At 40.5% G+C, this 23079-nt stretch overlaps 1 protein-coding gene across 19 annotated transcripts in view; it reads left to right on the top strand.

The window, feature by feature from the left end:
• MYCBP2 (MYC binding protein 2) overlaps positions 1-23079 on the top strand; it is a 318664-nt gene that overhangs the window by 72309 nt on the left and 223276 nt on the right. For 10 of the 19 annotated variants that reach the window (XM_056555562.1, XM_056555558.1, XM_056555550.1 and 7 more), the window contains exons 14-19: positions 5948-6106; positions 8211-8415; positions 8507-8658; positions 11304-11405; positions 11584-11610; positions 20251-20358. In XM_056555562.1, coding sequence (XP_056411537.1) covers positions 5948-6106; positions 8211-8415; positions 8507-8658; positions 11304-11405; positions 11584-11610; positions 20251-20358 — 753 coding nt within the window. The remainder of the gene's footprint in view (positions 1-5947; positions 6107-8210; positions 8416-8506; positions 8659-11303; positions 11406-11583; positions 11611-20250; positions 20359-23079) is intronic. The other 9 variants (XM_056555563.1, XM_056555546.1, XM_056555564.1 and 6 more) reach the window with 7 other exon arrangements.

Genomic DNA, 23079 nt, shown 5'->3' with positions numbered 1-23079 from the left:
TTGGAGCAGCAAAGAGAGGGAGAACTGGAAGGAGGGGGGATGAATATTCATAAGCGGTGCTGACGTCAGGGCCAGTTACAGGACGATTTAAACACATAATAAAACTACAATTGCGGGAGAACGGCGGCGCAGATCCGGACAAGGTAGGGCTCATTTTAATCAGCGTCTCCCGCACTATCCACCAGTACCTGTGGATAGTGCGGTAGAAAACAAGTGACAGTTTTACTTTAAAGTAGGGATCGACCGATATCGTTTTTTTTAGGGCCGATACCGATAATCGGTGGAGGTTAGGGCCGATAGCCGATAACTTATACCGATATTCCGGTATAAGTTATCGGCTATTTATCCCCCCTCGACACCGCTGCAGAGCATTGATTTAAAGGGGCGGGGCATTATCGGCTTATCGGCAAGGTAATTGCCGATACAGATACAGCAGAGCGGGGAGGAGACGCCGCTGGTCACTGATTTAAAGTGGCCGTGCTGCTAATACTTAACAAGCAGCCGCTGCTGCGGCCGCTTTAAATCAGTGACCAGATGATTTATTGGCGTATAACACGCAGGCCTTTTGCCTTAAATTTAAGTTTTAAAAGTGCGTGTTATACGTCGATAAATACGATATTTCTCAACTCAAATGGGTTGAATCATTAACCTGGCCTTTCACTGCAAAAAATCTGTATAAGTTGTTCTGTCTAACGGCTTTGTGTAAATCTATCTGAAAGCGAACAGGATCAAATTTGTTAGCCAAACCGTAATTAAGACCTCTAGTTAATAACGAAAGACATTCAGGGCTCAATGAAATATTAGTGAGATTAAGGACGTTGGTACTTAAAAGTGTGGTGTTTTCAGTGGCAGGGAGACCTATTTTCCCCAGGTAACCTGCTTCCGTTTCACACCTCCTTTTAGTTTTTTCCAGTACCTGGTGTGTTCTTTGCCTAAAGGGACACTACCACCTTCAGTCATGCGACCAAATGGAAATGTTGCAGTCCTAGAGCTAGTGGGGTCATCTGTCTCCTCCACCACTAAAATCAGAGCCAGAATCTGTGGTCCAGTAGTCAGACTTCCTCGTAGTTACACTCATGCGTCGATTCCTCCTGGGTCTTCTAGGTTGCCAGTCAAACACTTTACCAGTATCGTAATCCATTTTGTCCCTTAGGAACTTGTCTGTCTTTCGATCCTTTAATTCTGATTGCACAGGTATTAATCTTTTCTCAAGATGTTCAAAGAGGTACTCTTGTGGAAAACCTTTTTTTTTTTTTTTTTTTTTTTTTTACAAAATCTTAATCCTTCCTGTACTTTTTAGGGGCTATATACTACAGAGGAAATGCTTATCTTTTTAGATTTCTCTGTCATGACCACAGTGCTCTCTGCTGTCCATTTTAGGAACTGTCCAGAGCAGCATATGTTTGCTATTGGGATTTTCTCCTACTCTGGACAATTCGTAAAATGGACAGTAGAGGTCATCAGAGAGCACTTAGGTCATGACATCAGAGAAATCTAAAAAGATAAGCATTTCCTCTGTAGTATATAGCCCCTAAAAAGTAGTGGAAGGATTAAGATTTTTTTTAATAGAAGTAATTTACAAATCTGTTTAACTTTCTGGCACCAGTTGATTTAAAAGAAAAAAAGTTTTTTCCACAGGAGTACCCCTTTAAGGGTGGACCCAAACTCCATTTTGGATTTCAGGAGGTCCGTGGTCACATTGGCCTACTCCTTTTCAGTACGGGATAAAATTATCGTGAGTTTTAAAGCATGTTCCTTATGTAGATCTCTCAACTGTTCAAGGAATTCCTGATCATCAAAGAACTGTGAGATGTCCTTGTACAATGTCAGACCGCGCTGGGCCCTCTCACTGTTGCAATAGGATTGCAGTGAATTGACTGTCCAGAAAAGCTTAATTTCTTTTTCTGATAACGAGAGCACGAGCACGAAGTATTTGTAGTTCATCCTTGGAGTTACACTGAGTGAAAAACTCCTCTGCTCCCTCCCGACCATGCACAAAGCCTGGTTGACTCACTTGAAGCAGAGTCTCTACAGCTGTAGTTAATTCTTCCTCCATTCCTGGATCCAACCTCTCAAACGTGCAGTTAGTCCACTGTGTGCTCAGGCACTCCAAAGCTCAAGTCCATGCAAACAGGAAACAAAGTAGGTATAGAGGTCGGCACTACTGACTCAAGCAAGGGTAAAATGGATATGAGGTACAGGTGTATGCTCTCGGAAATACTGTAAGTCGATGAAGTCATTGATGTCAATGGCAAAACAGATGTTAATTATTTCTAAGAGGAGAATTCAAGTGTGAATGCACCCTAAGGGTCCAGAAGCATGCAAACAAAGGGCCACTCCCCTCCTGGCAGATGTCCAATAGAAAATGTAGTAGGTATCCGGCTTCCAGTATAAGGCAGTTAAACAATAGAAGTTTATTTTAAGCCATATAAAACAATAATGAAAAATGACATGTCACTAAAAATGATAGTGAAATGCCAAAGCGTTTTGAGCTACTGTATAACTCTTAATCATGGCCATTCAATAATATGGATGTGAGACCTACCTTTTTCTGCAATCTGGATGCTACCAGACCAGGGATAACCTAATCTACTGGTACAATTTCATAGACCTAGTAAGGCAAGAAGTGTCAACTATTGCCAGAAACTTAGTCCTAAATAAATTAGCGCCTGAATGTTTTTGTTTTAAATCACACTTTACAGGGTAGTAGCAGTCCCATGGCCTGAGAGGTTTGCAACCTTCCTTGAGCAGATTTGTCAAGCAGCACAGTGGTCTAAACCCAGTTGTGTGTTTGGGCTTTGTGCTGCCTTAGGCAAAGACAGTCAATGCACACCCCGCATGTCAGAATGTATGAATTAACCATAAGTCATAACTGTATTTGCTGCCTTTATCACTCCTGTCCTGGATAGTCTTCTAATCTGAATTGACCAAGTAAACGTTTATTTTTCTGGCCATAGGAGTTTAGTAGCTCATTCAGGATATGAGAAATAAGTTCTGGAAACAGGGCTAAGAAACTCCTTCTCTGATGGAATGGGATACCACTATATGTCAAAACAGTCTCTCATTCCTCTTGTTTTAAATATTTAATGTGAAATATTATGTCTAATATTTGTCCTTTAGTTGTTCCAATAAATTTGTAAATGGCTGCATAATTTGGTATAAATAAACTACTACTAAACAGCTGTAGAGATGAAGCTACTGTGTGCCCTGATTTTTTTCAGTGAGAATACATGTGCCGTTCTCGCTTAATATCAACACCTTGGGCAGGGAATATAAAGTGCTTCTATCGTACAAAACTTTTGAGTTGTTACATGGACATGTCAAAAGTTTTGATAGATTGGGGTCTCTGCACAGACACCCACAATCCCTAATTATATCAGGGTGAAGAGTGCTGAAGCAGCATTTGTCTGATTGTGGGTGACTGGCTCATTAGTCTAAGGTAGCTCTTCTTCTGTAGCTCTTTACCCTGTTGTATCTAGACATACGTGGGGGGGGGGGGGGAAACCCAGATGGATTGAAACATTTGACATGTACCTGTGACCTGTAAAAAGTTTTGTATGATAGTAACACTTTCACCCCTTGCCATCTGCACCATGTAAATTAACATGACCTGTCAGGAAGGGTTGTATGTTCTAGTCACTGCCTCACATTGGCACGAAGTCTGCTGCATCAGTACTGATATTCTGTAGCTGCAGCCTATCAATACTTTATAACAAGAGATTCTGATTAAAAACTGCTTACACCAAGCCTCCCAGCTCATGCTGGTCTCAATGGGTCATTAGACTGTGTGACTTAATGCTAGTGTGAATTACAATGACTGGCATAAGGAATGTTGGGGACAGCGGCTGACACTTATCATGTCTTTAGACAGTTTTTTGTGTCTACAAAAAGCTCAAAAAAGGCACAAGCAGGGTTTATTTGCGCCTTTTGGTTTACACATTTCTGCTGATTTTTCACTCCACTGATTTTGGCAATACACATGATATGGAAGGGTTTTATGAACTGGCGAAAAGGCGCAAAGCCACTCTAAAACTACACCAGCTCGGACTTAGCTCAGCTTTGTGGTGTATGTGAAGAGAGAAATTTCAGAAAATGTGACCTGCACAAAATGTATCAAATGTTCTGCGATCATTTAATAAATGTGGTGCTCCTTCACATTACCAGCACACAAAAAAAAGTGCAGAAAAAAAGCTTCACTTAAACCTACAATGATAAATGCCGGCCAGCAAGGAGTACTGCAAGATTAATCGTCAGCTCTGAACAATATGAGCATGTATCGATGCACCTAATACTGAAAATTAAGGGTCCAGAAGATGAGACCTATAGATTTGTATTCAATTCATTAGAGGTCTTGTTCTAGTTTAGGGTTTTCAATAAAGGCTAAGTTTTAATATAGATTTAGAAGGTCTCTAATGCTGGTTGTTAAAATGGAGTTCTATTACAAAAACAAGGAATTTTTGTGTACAAATTTTGCTACAAATTCTAATGAAAAAACAAAGGAAAGGCATACACTATGACTCCCAGTGTGTACATTAATGACCTATATCTTCAAATGAGATGTTAACTGAGCCTTACATATTTAACTTTGTGAATTCAACTAGAGAAAAAAAACAGACGCACATCCACAACATGCACCTTGATCTAATGCGTCTCAGCAACATTTATTAAACTAACAGGTTGTAAGTGTACTATATGATCATGAAGTGCAAGCCCGCTAGCCACCTCACGGCCACCTGTAAGTAGCGGGTCCCTAACATCCCTAACATAAAATGGCGCAGCACTGAGTGGTGACCACCAGTGCCCACCGGGGAATGACCCACTGACAGAGCAGCCCCAATGCCACTGAAACCAGTCCCTGGGCCACGCCTCCCCACAGACACAGTGCCAGGGCAGCAATGGACAATGCACAGCGCAAACCAGTGTGAACAGAAGTAAAAAGCTCACTCACCATGTGCTCCCAGCCAGAGACGGGGAGGCTGCCAGAAAAGAACAGGGCCCTAATGCCGCTTCCTGACAATATATTTTACTTTTGAGGTTTTGAGTTATGAAAAGTGCAACCGTATTATGATGCTAATAAGTTTGGTATGTGACCAAATAAATAAACAAAATAATGCACCCCAACTATAGAGCCCCATTTTAATCACTAATTGTGCATGTTGAAAGGGTGCTAGGGTCTCAAACATTAAATATGCAGTATAGCTCCAAAAGGACTATGTGATACAAAGATAAGTAGCAATAGCTACTGAAAAATATCTCTATTGATACTAAACCCATACAGGAAAATGACTTAAAATCAAGTTGGTAAGCAGTGTGGCTATATTAATACAATCTGCTGTAATATTCCAACAATATATATGTAGTACATAAATGGGGCAGGCAGCAGTGGAACTTTGCAAAGGGGTAAGTGAATCCAGTCTAGCACTCTATAATTACTATATAGTCAGGCACCTTAATTTTGAGACTTGTTTGGTCCCACAACTCTCATTTAACAAGGTAAGGTGCACTGACTGAGTTAGTAGTGATTCATGGATTAATCTGGTATCCCCCCATTTATGTACTACATATATATTGTTGGAATATTACAGCAGATTGTATTAATATAGCCACACTGCTCACCAACTTTATTTTAAATCCTTCTATTTTCCTGTAAGTGTTTATCAATAGAGAGATTTTTCAGTAGCTATTGCTCCTTATCTTTGTATCAAACGGTATGTGACCAGTTGTAAACTTTGGACACTTTAAACCTGGATCCTTATATATATATATATAATTATACATCTGGTCTAATGTAATTGCCAAATGTGGTGTGAACTAAGAAAAATCAAGAAAAAATTATGGAATGTGTCCATTATTTAGCAATGTGTCATTTATATAGAAAAGACAATCATGTAGAAATGTGTTTAAAAACAAAAAAAAAGTTGTCATTGATTTTCATTTCATTGTACAGATTTGGTTACTGACCTGAAAGGGCACTTTGTTACTCAAGTAGCTATGGGAAAAGCCCATACATGTGTTCTGTCCAAGAAGGGTGAAGTATGGACATTTGGAGTAAATAACAAAGGACAATGTGGAAGAGACACTGGAGCTCTAAGCCAAGCTGGAAAAGGTATTGAACTAAAAATTTTTTTTATTTTATTTAGTTTTTTCATTATACTGTCATAAAATAATGCTCGAGGGGGAAAAAGAAAATTATCCAGGAGAAAACAAACACTGGAACTCCCTGGATGTCATTGGGTCTGGGTCTGCATAGGATGTCATCACACTTCAGTACAATGCTTTACACTCTTTGCAATCATGCAATCTTTGGAACTTTGTCCCACTGGATCCAGAGATCTTGAATATTGTTCGGGTGGCTTGTGGTGTGTCTAGATGAAAGGTTGCGTGATCTGTATTTTAAGTTGGCTCATGCAGCATTATAACTGTCTGCCCCAAATGTTACCCACCTCTTACAAACTTTTTGGCATGTAGTGTAAGACTGCTTGTGTTATGTTAGCATATACTAATCTCTTGCATTGGAAGGTGACCGTTCCATTGCTGCCACAAGCCATCTTTTTCCACAGGCTCAGGCTCCCTAAAACTGGACCCCATTTGTCCCACCATTGGTCGATATAATTCACTTAGTAGCACTGTTTGACCAGTTGTCTGAGACACCTGATGTGCAAATGCCAATATCTCATATCTTATAGTAATGCGTTATTCTGTGCAGGATATGGCTGATATTGTTTGACCTTTTAGGTACAGAGTGGTATAGCATGGATCCCTAAGAAAAGGTTTGAGTTCACTATTTTGCTACAATAGGATCCTCTCAAGTTGTAACACTTTGTCCTCTTTATCTTTCTGCAAAATACTTGGCTCCCTCTTGTCCACTCATTTTCTTTATTGCTGTAGAAATACATGTGCAGGAAACTTGAACTGCTAACATTACTTGATTTGTTTGTTTTACATACATTGGCTCCTTTATGGAATGACTTATTTATGTGTTCTTGTCCACGTGTGCTACTTTACTTATTTTCTGTTTGGTGAATTTTATAAAAATGAAAATATAAACTGGAAAAGTGTATATAAAGCAGGCTTCCTTATTACAGAGATCTGTGGTTTTTCTTTAAATGGCTGTACCGTTTCAGAGTAAGTTGTATTTTTGCACTGGGAAAGGGGTCCACCAACCATGATTGACATATCTTTCCCTTTATGCGAATAGGGCTGGGGGACAACCCTTATGAGTTACCTGTAATTGATCTGTTTTGGTACTAAATCATACCGCATGTTACTTATAAGGGGAGAAAATTATGGTCTGGAGTGGTTGACTGAAAATTTACATACAGAAAATGTTGTGAAATGTTCCACATTTAGCCCATCTCGGTCAACCACTCCACTAACCATAATTTTCCCTCTTACGGGTAACATACTGTTTGATAACTGTAACGCCGGCTCCATGATATTGTATCTTCAGTTGAGGAGACTGTAAAGCCACCAACACGGCCAGGAACAGGGCAGACAGAGCAGTGAGCTAAATGTATCGGCAGTGTGGCTGCACAAGTCCTGTCCCTGTATCCTCTTTGTGCAGTGCATTCCTGGCAACAGTGAGGAGCTTGTTTTTGGTTGAGGATGTGTTTGCTGCCTTCAAGGGCTAGTGAGAGGTACAACTGCCTTATACACATCTACTGAGGATGTTTGTGCCAGAGATACAATCATATCATATAGTGCTTAAAGGGTGGATCCACTTTTGTGTTTTAGGATCAATTGCGTTCTCTGTACTGAGACCCCCTCCAATAACTTATAGCCAGGTGAAGAACGCAGCAGCGCACTTTACTTCCTGGATCGTTGCCCTGTTGGGCTGCATTATAGTCTATGTAGCCATTCTCCTGCTTAGAGCTCTGAGCTGGGAAGTTTGTGTGCTGCTTTGCACTTCATCAGGCTAGAACTATCGATTGGTGGGGGTCTCGGTACTGAGACCCCAACTAATCTTCACTTTTGACATGTGTGTGTATATGTAAAAAGCAATTAACAGTATTGCTTTCAAGTATTATGGAATTTCTAATTATGCAGTTTCCTAATATATAATTTATATGTAATGTGGCTCCAAACTGGAGGTTCACTGGACTTAACCATATGAAAGAGAAAACATGGAAAATAGGACAAAATAAACATTGCATATTTAGCAAAAAAAAAATTGGCAGTCAGTTCCATAACTTGATTTTCATGTATAATAGGATTTGGTGTTGAAAATATGGCTACTGCGATGGACGAAGACCTTGAAGAGGAATTGGACGAGAAGGATGAGAAATCTGTTATGTGTCCACCTCGAATGCACAAGTGGAAGTTAGAGCATTGCATGGTTTGCACAGTTTGTGGAGACTGTACAGGATATGGAGCCAGCTGTGTTAGCAGTGGAAGGCCAGACCGCGTTCCAGGCGGGTAGGTGACCAAAAATATTAACTGGATGGAAGACATTAAATTAAAATGATTTCTTCACTAAATGAGGTCCTTTGATCTTTTTTTAATCTAGAGTTTGTGGTTGTGGCTCTGGAGAGTCTGGCTGTGCAGTGTGTGGGTGTTGCAAGGCATGTGCTAGAGAATTGGATGGCCATGATGCACGACAAAGAGGAATCCTAGATGCAGTGAAGGAGATGATTCCTTTGGATCTCCTCCTAGGTAAAGGTGTGAAATTTAATTTCTTATTTCAAAATCTGTACTTTCTTGACTACTTTCTTTAAATAGGTTATAGTAAGATGGAAAAATAAAACCAGTATGATCTTTATATTTATGTACAGTGCAAAACTTTGCTCTGGCTTAACCCCCTTAAGGACGCAGGACGTAAATGTACGTCCTGGTGCGGTGGTACTTAACGCACCAGGACGTACATTTACGTCCTGTGCATAACTGCGGGCATCGGAGCGATGCCCGTGTCATGCGCGGCTGATCCCGGCTGCTGATTGCAGCTAGGGACCCGCCGGCAATGGCCGACGCCCGCGATCTCGCGGGCGTCCGCCGTTAACCCCTCAGGTGCTGGGATCAATACAGATCCCGGCATCTGCGGCAGTGCGCGACTTCAATGAATGATTGGATCGCCTGCTGCGGGGATCCGATCATTCAGAACGCCGCACGGAGGTCCCCTCACCTTCCGGCTCCCGGCGTCTCCTGCTCTGGTCTGTGATCGAGCAGACCAGAGCAGAAGATCGCTGATAACACTGATCTGTTCTATGTCCTATACATAGAACAGATCAGTATTGGCAATCATGGTATTGCTATGAATAGTCCCCTATGGGGACTATTCAAGTGTAAAAAAAAAAATGTAAAAGTAAAAAAAAAAGTGAAAAATCCCCTCCCCCAATAAAAAAGTAAAACGTCCGTTTTTTCCTATTTTACCCCCCAAAAAGCGTAAAAAAATTTATTTTATAGACATATTTGGTATCGCCGCGTGCGTAAATGTCCGAACTATTAAAATAAAATGTTAATGATCCCGTACGGTGAACGGCGTGAACAAAAAAAATAGTCTAAAATTGCTACTTTTTTAATACATTTTATTAAAAAAAAATTATAAAAAAGTATTAAGTTTTTTACATGCAAATGTCGTATCAAAAAAAAGTACAGATCATGGCGCAAAAAATGAGCCCTCACACCGCCGCTTATACAGAAAAATAAAAGTTAGAGGTCATCAAAATAAAGGGATTATAAACGTACTAATTTGGTTAAAAAGTTTGTGATTTTTTTTTTTAAGCACAACAATAATAGAAAAGTATGTAATAATGGGTATCATTTTAATCGTATTGACCCTCAGAATAAAGAACACATGTCATTTTTACCATAAATTGTATGGCGTGAAAACGAAACCTTCCAAAATTAGCAAAATTGCGTTTTTCTTTTTAATTTCCCCACAAAAATAGTTTTTTTTTGTTGCGCCATACATTTTATGATATAATGAGTGATGTCATTACAAAGGACAACTGGTCGCGCAAAAAACAAGCCCTCACACTAGTCTGTGGATGAAAATATAAAAGTTATGATTTTTAGAAGGCGAGGAGGAAAAAACGAAAACGTAAAAATTTAATTGTCTGAGTCCTTAAGGCCAAAATGGGCTCAGTCCTTAAGGGGTTAAAGGGGTCATCTGAACTTTTTAAAGTTATTGCACTAATCTCAGGATAGGCCATGAATATTGGATGAGCATGGGTCGACTGCTGGCATTCCTGCCAATCAAATGTTTGAAGGGGCACCTGTGCTGTAGCCTCTTTAGTTTTTCAAGTGATTATACTTGCAGCTTTGTTTGATTTAGTAGTGGCAGTAGAAGTTACTGCAGCATTGTCCTGTTGACTTGAATGAGACAATGCAGCAGGACCCGGCACGGTTTCAAATAACAGTATGATGATACAAGCAAAAGAATATGTGAGGCCATGTTCACACATCTGGAATTTCTGTGTGGAATTCCACCGGATATTTCAATGGGATTCTGCTGCACTGTGGACACAGATTTCTGTGTCCGCAGAAAGAACCTGTCCATTCTTTCTGCTGACTCCGCACAGAAGGCATAGCAGTCTATGAGACGGCGTATTCCTGTGTGCTCTTAGTGCTGACAGTCTCCGGAATTTCTGCACACACATTTTCTGGATGTGTGAACATGGACTAAAATTTGAAGTGTCCCCTTCAAACAGCTGGTTGCTGATCATCAGACTCATGCAATATATTGATGGCCTATCTTGAGGATAAGGTACACAGGGAGGATACTTTAAACACATAAGCAGGAATCTCTAGAGCTGAACGGAACTCCACACTCGGATAAGGATGGTACTCTCTATTGAACCACAATGCAACATGTTTTTCTACACAATGGGCGATTAGTGAGTCATATCAGGTGATGTACCAACATCCATTTAAATGGTAACAATCATTAAAAGTATAACATAAAAATGAATGCACCATTTACATACATCTAACGAACAATCATTCATTAGTGTAGTTATTATAATGTGAATAGATATGAATTGTGTATTTTTTTTTTTGTTCTACTTTTCCCAGCAGGAGATTCCACAGTGTGAACCTAGCCTTACGGTAAAGCATCCTATAGTTAGGTTACTCTACAAAGATCAAAACATGTAAACTCTGAAGTCAGGCAGTTTTCAGTGCATGTGCCCTTGTAGATTAGCATAATCACAGAAATATATCCACGTGTCATTAGTGGTAGATCAATTTAAGAACTCAACAAATCAGGCCACTTCCACAGCTGTTGCCTATTCAAGGTTTTCATCCACTGACAACATTACCAAATGGTGCTACATATGTGAATATTCTATTATTTTGAATTGTTTCAGCTGTCCCTGTTCCAGGTGTTAACATCGATGAGCACCTTCAATTACGACAAGAAGACAAAAGACAAAGGGTTAACCGAAGACACAGAATAGATGAAGGAAGAGGTAAATGTGCTTGTTAATTTGATATTTTAATTAAAACATTTCAGAGCAATGTAAAGCAAAAAGTCGTAAATGTCAGATTTTATATTTTTTAATTTTTTACTTATTCATGCAAAATACCATTTTGCTTCATATTCATTTTTTTTACGTTACATTTTATTTTATCTTATTCTTCTTTTAGGAAATAATAAACCAAATGGAAATTTAGGTATGGCGATTGTCCTGAAAACTGGTAATAGTTGTGAAGTATTTGCATTGAGCTTTGTAGATAACTGTACGTACAACTCCAAACAACAATGAATTACTGTTTTGCAAGCAAAGCGATATCTAGGGGTATAGTATTCTTATGCAGCACTATTTGGTGATTACCTCTGTAAATACTTTTATTTGAAGATACAAATCCTTTTATAAATATTCTAAGGTATTCCACCTACCACAGTTTATGAAAACTAAAATTGCAACATACTAGTAGAACTTACACTGTCAATATATTTCTAGTAGTAGCAGTGACCTATTTAGCAGTAAACTTCACTGAAATCACTGCAGAGGTTAGTATTAGTGCTCTCTGGAAAAGAAAAAGACCAGCGGCAAACCAGAGTATTATCAATGTCAGTCAGGTGAGGAATTTAGGATTAGTGCAGATTTTTCCATTTATTTTTGGGTTTTGTACTACTGATGAAGAAAATAAAACGCCAGAGCCTTAAAGGGGTACTCCGCCTCTAGACATCTTATCCCATATCCAAAGGATAGGGGATAAGATGTCAGATCGCCGCGGTCCCGCTGCTGGGGAGCCCCGGGATCCCTGCTGCGGCACTGCGCTATCATTACAGCACAGAGTGAGTTCGCTCTGCATGTAATGACTGGCAATGCAGGGGCCGGAGCATCATTACGTCACGGCCCTGCCCCTCGTGACGTCACGGCCCGCCCCTTTCAATACAAGTCTATGGGAAGGGGGCGTGGTGGTCGTCACTCCCCCTCCCATAGACTTTAATTAAGGGGACGGACCATGATGTCACAAGGGGCGGAGCCATGATGTCACACTGCTCCGTCCCCCGTATCGCCCGTCATTACGCACAGAGCGAACTCGCTCTGTGCTGTAATGAGAGCCCGGTGCCGCAGCGGGGATCCCAGGGCTCCCCAGCAGCGGGACCGCGGCGATCTGACATCTTATCCCCTATCCTTTGGATAGGGGATAAGATGTCTAGGGGCGGAGTACCCCTTTAAATGGGTTGTAAATTGAGGGAGAAAAAAGTTTTTTCTCCCTTTCAAAAACAGCTGCACACCTTTCTATTAAGTATTGGAGCTGAGTGCTGTTAAATTGTTCTACAATACAACAACCTGCGTGTAGGTGTGGTGCGATTTGTGAAAGGTATCAGCCTTTTATTACTAATACTGGACAACCGTTTTTGCCCCTTTTGGTGTCCTAAACTCGTACACCAGAAACTTGGTTCCCTGCCTTCACGAGTGTATTGGCATACACTAGTTCTTGACTTAAAGGGAATGTGTCAGCAGAAAATTATCTATTGTTTAAATCTAAATTTTTAGGGGGTGATTTTTATAATTTGCCATTTTACTATGTTTTATAATAATCCTGAAATCTTGCACTTTTCATTTTAGCCACTAGGCATAAAATTAGGCTGAGATTACCTGTTGTGTACAGATCATTCCTCGGTTATGCCTTTCTTCTCAGCACAGGCTGGAGTATAGTGAAAGGTGACACCAGTGACGAGACACACACAATAGCTATTGCTCTGAGAGCAACCTCTCCTTCCCTGTAGAATGACCTGCAAAAAGGTCACATAGAATGCCTTATAACATCCGCAATTCATCTGCATGGAATAGCTTCTGTCCATTGTCCCCAATGCCCTTGAGTCCAGCTGTAAAAAACAGCTCAGGCAAGATGGCAGCCCCCATAATGTACAAAAACTAAATAAAATAAAATATTTTCCGTATTGTAATTTTTTTTATTTAAAAAAAATGTTTCTTTAATCAGAGAAAAAAAATATATATAGGTGACGCATTCCCTTTAAGGAAACCCTACCAGCTTGTTTTAATGCTTCGTGAAGCCACTAGAAATCTTAATTTCTTAATAGTCTTACCAATAAGTAGGTGGATAATGGAAAGTAATTTTTTAAAATTGAGCAATGGTAGTGTTAAATGCTATTATTGGTAAAGTATAGAACTAACAAGGTTGCAAAATAAACATCTGCATGGTAAGATATATTTGAATGAAAATGTTCTGTGATTATTGTATTAATACACATTTATAAGGTTTTCTATAAGCCTGTAACTTGTGAGCAGTATACAGGCCATCCTGCTACCTATTGCACAATAATACCCAGTATTATTTAGCCAACGAATGCTCTAAATCCATGTCATAAAGTAGTAAAAAAAAATTCTACCCACCTGTTAAAATGTGCCAGTGTAAAGTGCACTTCTCTTATAAAACATCAGTGAAGGGTAAACTTAGTAAATGCATAGTAAAGGATTGTACTTAACAATCTTAAACTAAAGATCATAGTTTGTATGCTAAATGTAGTTTCATTTGACAGCCCAAAGTAAAGGGAAACCTTGCCTGTTGATGTCTCTTACATGGTCAGGTCATGTTTAGGAGTTGAATGTAAGTTTATTTCTTTTAGTTTAAAAAGAAGAATTGAGGCGAGTGTCCAGTTGGAGTTCTCGGAGATTAGAATATGTATTAATAGGGGCTAACTGCTACTCCTCTTATTTTATTTACGGAGATCCCTTAACCAGGACATAACTGATGCCTTTTATGCGGCAGGCCAATGGCTTTTCCAAAGGCTCCATTCAGACTTCAATAATTGATACTGGAGCCATAGGTTAAACTCTAAATTATATCCTGCTTATTCTTGGTGGCTGCTGTGTAGGCTTATTTCACACAGTAGAGATTTGACCTGTATTTTTTTTTACTTTAGTATTCTTTAGTAAATTAATATCTTTAGATACAGTCATGGCCGTAAATGTTTGCACCCCTGAAATTTTTCTAGAAAATGAAGTATTTCTTGCAGAAAAGGATTGCAGTAACACATGTTTTGCTATACACATGTTTATTCCCATTGGGGGAGATTTATGAAAATCTGTGTAGAAGAGTGGTGCAGTTGCCCATAGCAACCAATCAGATCGCTTCTTTTATTTTTAAATAGGCCTGTGAAAAAATTATAGAAGCCATCTGGTTGCTATGGGCAACTGCACCACTCTTCCTCTACACAGGTTTTCATAAATCTCCCCCATTGTGTGTATTGGAACTCAACCAAAATAGGGAGGAAAAAAAGCAAATAAGACATAATGTCACACCAAACTCATTTTAACCCCTTCCCGCAGAATGTCCTATATAAACGCCGGGTTGTGCAGTGCGTTCGCGCATCCCGACGTTTATAAATGACATTCAGTTAACCTGGCGATGTGCAGCATCGCACGGGTTAAATGGCAGAAGTCCCGCTGTTTCCAGCAGGGGACAACTTCTGCTTCACCCCCAGGACCATCCATTGATGGTCCTGGTCAGCGATCACTGTGATTGGTCCCTGTGGACCAATCACAGTGATCTAGGGTGAAAGTTCAGATTCCCCACACTGCCCGCCTCTGGAAGTCGGGCAGAACGGGGGACGATGGCTGCGGGGGCTCGCGGCATAGGTGGGGGAACACGCGGGGACCAGCGGCCTTACCCGACCCAGTGGCGGGACCGAGGAGCAGCGCGGGACCGGCCACGTGGACGAGCAGCGACGGGACCGGCAGGTGAGTACATGGTCCTCAGAAGCAGCAGTGAAGATCTTCACTGCTGCTTCTAGGAGTCTGAAAACTACAACTCCCAGCATGCCTAGACAGCCTTTGGCTGTCTGGGCATGCTGGGAGTTTTAGTTTTGCAACATCTGGAGGGCCCCAGTTTGGAGACCATTGTATAATGGTCTCCAATCTGTGCTCTTCCAGCTGTTGCAAAACTACAACTCCCAGTATGCACTGACTGTCCAGGCATGCTGGGAGTTTTAGTTCAGCAACATCTGGCCCTTCAGATGTTGCTGAACTACAACTCCCAGCATGCCCTTCAGCTGTCTGGGCATGCTGGGAGTTGTAGTTTTGCAACAACTGGAGACACACTGGTTGGGAAACATTGTCTGTTTCTAACTCAGTGTTTCCTAACCTGTGTGCCTCCAGCTGTTGCAAAACTATAACTCCCAGCATGCACTAACCCCCCCCCCCCCCTGTGAATGTCCCTCCCTGTGAATGTACAGGGTACATTCACATGGGTGAGGCTTTTACAGTGGGCTTCTCGCTGCAAGTTTGAGATGCAGCAAATTTTGCGCTGGGAAACTCGCTGTAATCCACCGCCCATGTGACTGTACCCTAAAAACACTACACTACACCTACACAAAATAAAATAAAAAGTTAAAAACACTACATATACACATACCCCTACACAGCCCCCCTCCCCCAATAAGAACGTCCGGTACACCACTGTTTCCAAAGCAGAGCCTCCAGCTGTTGAAAAACAACAACTCCCAGTATTGCCTGACAGCCGTTGACTGTCCACGCATGCTGGGAGTTTGGCAACAGCTGGAGGCACCCTGTTTGGGAATCACTGGGGTAGAATACCCCTATGTCCACCCCTATGCAAATCCCTAATTTAGGCCTCAAATGCACATGGCGCTCTCACTTTGGAGCCCTGTCGTATTTCAAGGCAACAGTTAAGGGTCACATATGGGGTATCGCCGTACTCGGGAGAAATTGCGTTACAAGGTTTGGGGGGTATTTTCTTCTTTAACCCTTCATGAAAAGGAAATGTTGGGGTCTACACCAGAATGTTAGTGTAAAAATTTTTCATTTTTTACACTAACATGCTGATGTTGCCCTATACTTTACATTTTCACAAGAGGTAAAAGGGAAAAAAGCCCCCCAAAATTTTTAACGCAATTTCTCCCGACTACGGAGATACTCCATATGTGGGCGCAAAGTGCTCTGGGGGCGCACAACAAGGCCCAGAAGGGAGAGCGCACCATGTACATTTGAGGTGATTTGCACAGGGGTGGCTGATTGTTACAGCGGTTTTGACAAACGCAAAAAAAAAAAAACCCCACATGTGACCCCATTTCGGAAACGACACCCCTCACGGAATGTAATGAGGGGTACAGTGAGAATTTACCCCCCACAGGTGTCTGACGGATCTTTGGAACAGTGGTCCGTGAAAATGAAAACTTGTACAGCCCACTGTTCCAAAGATCTGTCAGACACCAGTGGGGGGCAAATGCTCACTGTACCCCTTGTTACGTTCCTCAAGGGGTCTAGTTTCCAAAATGGTATGCCATGTGGTTTTTTTTTTTTTGCTGTTCTGGCACCATAGGGGCTTCCTAAATGCGACATGCCCCCCGAGCCAAATTTGCTCTCAAAAAGCCAAATTTGACTCCTTCTCTTCTGAGCATTGTAGTTCGCCCGTAGTGTACTTCAGGTCAACTTATGGGGTACCTCCATACTCAGAAGAGAAGGGGTTACAAATATTGGAGGGTATTTCCTGCTATTAACCCTTGGAAAAAATGTGAAATTTGGGGGGAAACACACATTTTTGTGAAAAAAAAATATTTTTTTTACATATGCAAACGTTGTGAAACACCTGTGGGGTATTAAGGCTCACTTTATTCCTTATGTTCCTTAAGGGGTCTAGTTTCCAAAATGGTATGCCATGTGAGGGTTTTTTGCTGTTCTGGCACCATAGGGGCTTCCTAAATGCAACATGCCCCCCAAAAACCATTTCAGAAAAATGTACTTTCCAAAATCCCCTTGTCGCTCTTTCCCTTCTGAGCCCTCTACTGCGCCCGCCGAACACTTTACATAGACATATGAGGTATGTGCTTACTCAAGAGAAATTGGGCTACAAATATAAGTTTACATTTTCTCCTTTTACCCCTTGTAAAAATTCAAAAATAGGGTTTACAAGAACATGCGAGTGTAAAAAATGAAGATTGTGAATTTTCTCCTTCACTTTGCTTCTATTCCTGTGAAACACCTAAAGGGTTAAAATGATGACTGAATGTCATTTTGAATACTTTGGGGGGTGCAGTTTTTATAATGGGGTCTTTTGTGGGGTATTTCTAATATGAAGACCCTTCAAATCCACTTCAAACCTGAACTGGTCCCTGAAAAATAGTGAGTTTGAAAATTTTGTGAAAAATTGGAAAATTGCTGCTGAACTTTGAAGCCCTCTGGTGTCTTCCAAAAGTAAAAACTCGTCACTCTTATGATGCAAACATAAAGTAGACATATTGTATATGTGAATAAAATTTTTTTTTATTTGTAATATACATTTTCCTTACAAGCAGAGAGCTTCAAAGTTAGAAAAATGCTAAATTTTCAAATTTTTCATCACATTTTAGGATTTTTCACAAGGAAAGGATGCAAGTTACCACAAAATTTTACCACCATGTTAAAGTAGAATATGTCACGAAAAAACAATCTCTGAATCAGAATAACTAAAAGCATTCCAGAGTTATTAATGTTTAAAGTCACAGTGGTCAGATGTGCAAAAAACGCTCTGGTCCTGAAGGCCAAAATGGGCTTGGTCCTTAAGGGGTTAATATTGGTGTGACATTGTCTAATATTTGGTTGCACACCCTTTGGAAAAAATAACTGAAAACAATCGCTTCCTATAACCATCAAAAAGCTTCTTACATCTCTCAGCCGGAATGTGGGACCACTCTTCCTTTGCAAACTGCTCCAGGTCTCTTACTGGAAGGCGTCTTTTTCCCAACAGCAATTTTAAGATCTCTCCACAGGTGTTCAATGGGATTTAGATCTTTACTCATTGCTGGCCACTTCAGAACTCTCCAGCACTTTGTTGCCATCCATTTCTGGGTGCTTTTGACATATGTTTGGGGTCATTGTCCTGCTGGAAGACCCAAGATCTCGGATGCAAACCCAGCTTTCTGACACTGGGCTGTACAGTGCGACCCAAAATCCATTGGTAATCCTCATATTTCATGATGCCTTGCGCACATTCAAGGCACCCAACCCAGTGCCAGAGGCAGCAAAACGACCCCAAAACATCATTGAACCTCCACCATATTTCAATGTAGGTACTGTGTTCTTTTCTTTGTAGGCCTCATTCCATTTTCAGTAAACAGTAGAATGATGTGCTTTACCAAAAAGCTCTATCTTGATCCTATCTGTCCACAAGACTTTTTCCTAGAAGGATTTTGGCTTACTCAAGTTCATTTTGGCAAAATGTAGTTTTGCTTTTTTATGCCTGTGTCAGCAGTGGGGTCCTCCTGGGTCTCCTGCCATAGCGTTTCACTTCATTTAAATGTCGACGGATAGTTTGCACGGACACTGATGCTCCCTGAGCCGGCAGGACAGCTTGATTATCTTTGGAACTTGTTTGGGGCTGCTTATCCACCATCCGGACTATCCTGCGTTGACACCTTTTGTCAATTTTCCTCTTCCGTCCACGCACAGGGAGATTAGCTACAGTGTCATGGGTTGCAAACTTCTTGATAATGTTGCGCACTGTGGACAAAGGCAAATCTAGATCTCTGGAGATGGACTTGTAACCTTGAGAGTGATATTTTTCCACAATTTTGGTTCTCAAGTCCTCAGGCAATTCTCTTCTCCTCTTTCTGTTGTCCATGCTTAGTGTGGCGCACACACAATGCAAAGATGAAGTGAACTTCTCTCCTTTTTTTCTGCTTTCAGGTGTGATTTTTATATTGCCCACACCTGTTACTTGCCCCAGGTGAGTTTAAAGGAGCATCACATGCTTGATACAATCTTATTGTTCCACAATTTTGAAAGGGTGCCAGTAATTTTGTCCTGCCCATTTTTGGAGTTTGGTGTGACATTATGTCCAATTAGCTTTTTTTCCTCCCTTTTTTTGGTTTAGTTCCAACACAAAGGGAATAAACATATGTATAGCAAAACATGTGTTACTGCAATCCTTTTCTGTGAGAAATACTTCATTTTCTAGAAAAATTCCAGGGGTGCCAACACTTACGGCCATGACTGTATAGTGTGTTCTATGTGGACCAAATTGTAAAAACCCAATTAGGTAGACATTTTGAAAATCTTTGCTTTGGCATCTGCTTCAGCCAATCAGCAAAGAACATATTATGCATGTACACAAAGCAGTAATTGTCCTACACCACAGTAAATAGGCTAGATTCCGGGATTTTTTTTTTCTTTATGGCATTAACCATAGTGGATTTTTATTAGGTGCATAAATAGACATTCTGCTAGTCATGTGCTCTGTGACTGGGTATCTCTAACTCGCTCATTTCTCTCCCCCCTGCAATGTCATATTTATCTGGTATACGTCTTCTCCATTATTCATTATCGTGTGTTTTTTTTCATTTTTTTTTTGCTACTGTTTTGTTATAGTGAAAATGTTTGCTCTGCCAAGGATTTTATAGTCTACATATTGCCTTATTTTGTATGTAAACTAGTACTACATTCTGCATAGTATCAGTTGCCATAATGTGTTTTGTCATCTCGGTGTGTCGAGTTATATTCACCTTTTTTATTTTTATGTAATACACTTTCGTTTCAGAATTGTATAATTGAGTTTAAAGGTGGCAATCTGAGTTCTTAAAAGTTGATTGCACACGAAACTCATAAATATTTGCAGTTCAAAGTAGTAGTACACTTAACTATTTACCTATTAGGGACATTTATTAGAAAAGTCAATGTTTATAGTGTCACATCACTGTAATAGTTTATTTGGTGCGTTAATCCATGGAATAATATAAAATATTCTACTTTCATTGCTTTCCATTTTTTTTGTTCATTTTTCCTTTACAGTTTGTTTTCATTTTGAGTTTTTCCCATGCATGTGCAAAATGTCTCTCCTCAGGCCCTTTTGTATTTCCTGGTCCTAATTTTATGAACCACCGAGAGCAGGCTCTAGCCAGACTAAGAGCTCTACCAGCACAGCTAAAGCATAAACGGGACAAGAAAAAAGGTATTTAGTCTTCCTTTCGCACTAGAGAGGAAAATGATAAAATCCCAGTCCTTTCTTGAGCTCACGTATCCGTTCTTGCACCTTTAATCTTTCCACTGGGGTAAATGTCTCACCAATGACTGACTTAGATCTTCTAAGTTTACATAATTTGCAGAAGAGGTGATATGTCCCCCTCTTAAAGAAGTCTTTTCTTTTTCTATGTTCGCCTGTTCTTCTAAAAGATTTGTGGCAGGTTGGGGTAATATATATATTTTTTTTTAAATCAGAAATATTAAACAATAATGTGTTGCTATAATGGATCTCATTAGCTGTGGTAACAACTGTCTAATAGTCACAAAGATATTTGTCACACTTTGAAAAACATTACAATAAATGTGTCCGTGTATAAAAAGTTCACTTGTTGGCATTATGTAGTCCCTATATCTACTATATATCCTATTCCACATACTTAGTTACATATACTCAATGTTGGTGGAATTAAAGCAGTTGTTTGCACTGTAATGCAGTTCCTCTGAATAGGAGCTGTTAGCTATCAGAACATTCCTATTTTCGGAAATGTAGGTGTTCCTCATGAAATCACAATGCTGGGTTCTTTTCCTAGGTCTTTGCAGTATACAATTTTATAGGTTTTTGTTTTTGGAAATGAATGAATAAATTGACAACTGTGCATTACCACTCTGTCCTGTGGAGAGTGTGCTTACATTGTTTGTCACTGGATGAACATTGTCAGTGTTCATGGGAAAGTGTCACTTTATCTAGAGAATAGCAACATTCAATTGTCAATTTATTCTTAAAGTTAATCTGCCAACTGTATTTGCTGTTTAGAATTGCAGACAAGGTTGGATAGCTGTTAGTTTATAAAAGCAAACTGTACCCTTTTAATAGAGCTGATGGTGGTTGCCAAACTTATAAAATTACCTTTTTTTTTTAAACAGCCTGACACACCACCTTGTTCATCGCCTACACCCCAACTAAGGGGGGCGGAGGAGTTGAGAACAAGCAAAGCAGGCTGTCACTTTACCAGCTTGTTTCTGCATCCTTGACACTTGGCTGATGAATAAATAAAAATAGAATTTTTTATCTTCAGGAAAAGGTTGCTTTTATTTTCTAACAGCTATCTAACTCTGTCTGCACCTCTTTGCAGCAAATAGAGCTGACAGATTCCCTTTAAAGGGGTACTACGCCCCTGGCATCTTATCCCCTATGCTAGGGACCCCGGGGATCACCGCTGTGGCACCCCGCCATCATTACTGCACAGAGCGAGTTCGCTCTGTGCGTAATGACGGGTGATACAGGGGCCGGAGCAGTGTGACGTCATGGCTCCGCCCCTAATGACATCACGGCCCGTCCCCTTAATGCAAGTCTATGGCAGGGGGGTATGACGACGGCCACGCCCCCTCCCATAGACTTGTATTGACGGGGGCAGGCTGTGACGTCACGAGGGGCGGAGCCGTGACATAATGATGCTCTGGCCCCTGTATTGCCCGTCATTACGTGCAGAGCGAACTCGCTCTGTGCAGTAATGATAGCGCGGTGCTACAGCAGCGATCCCCGGGGTCCCCAGCAGCGGGACCCCGGCGATCTGACATCTTATCCCCTATCATTTGGATAGGAGATAAGATGTCTATGGGCGGAGTACCCCTTTAAATGTCTAGAAGGAACAACAGGGTGAAGGCACAAGTCAAGTGTATGAGAAGCATTCCAAAGTCTCCAAACAAGTGGTCAGTGCTATGGGCTGTATTTTGGACATGTGTTGCGGGTCTATTTAGTGTGACTATTTACTGAGACAAACCTGTTTTAGTCAATTACAAGGACCAATTTTGTAAAGTAACAGAACGATAGTGTTTTTTTGCACTCTGGTAGTCATATCCTTGTTGCAGGTCTAAAATGCAGTACACAATACGAAGACCAGCAAAGATAAGTGAATATTGTGCAGTTTATAAAGGCAGCATAGGTATTAAATAGTATTTTACAAGTGTTTACTCTAGTGTGTGAACATACCAACCAACTTTTCCTTTATTCTGGTTCACTATTTGACGTTCAATCCTATTAAAGTATTAGCAGTCATTTTTCTTATAAACATATATTAACCATATAGCACATTTTAGTAATGTATTGTACCTTTGTACAACTAGCTTTTATGTTTTCTCCATTTTCTGCATACAGGCTCTTCCCTAGTCTCTCTATGGGTAGCACTTTCTGTAATACAAACATATTGGGTTATTGCTGATAAATTGTATCCATAGAATACAATGTGCACATTTGTGCCTGATTCATAATGAGCTAAATTAAAATACTATCATTTACTCTGCATAGCCAGAGAGCATGTCATGTGAAGAAAAGATAGCAAATGGTATCTTGAACTTACTGGAGAATGAGTAACTGCTATTACTATAGCAACAACCTAGTCATTGTTCTCAAGCTTTCATTTCTTGCTGCTGATATAGAGAGAAGGAAATCATTGTTTGTTTTTTTCGATTCCTCATGCATAGATGGTGGGTGTGGTTGCTAAGAACAGGGTTGAAGAAAACACAAATTTGTGCATGGCGCCTAGTTAGCTGTCAATCCAGTGTCCTTCAAGGGTGCTGCATTGACGTCCCATACGTTGTTCTTGTGAGGCTGCATCCGATGGCCAGGGCATCACAGCAACACTTCCCCCCCCCCCCCCATGAACTGTAGTCAGAATATGGATTTTTTTTTTTTTTTTTTTTTTTTAATCCT

Source organism: Hyla sarda, chromosome 2 (assembly GCF_029499605.1).
Source record: "Hyla sarda isolate aHylSar1 chromosome 2, aHylSar1.hap1, whole genome shotgun sequence".
NCBI classification, from domain to species: Eukaryota; Metazoa; Chordata; class Amphibia; order Anura; family Hylidae; genus Hyla; species Hyla sarda.
Note: the sequence above shows the minus strand (reverse complement) of the source record. Positions and strands in the feature narration are given on the sequence as shown.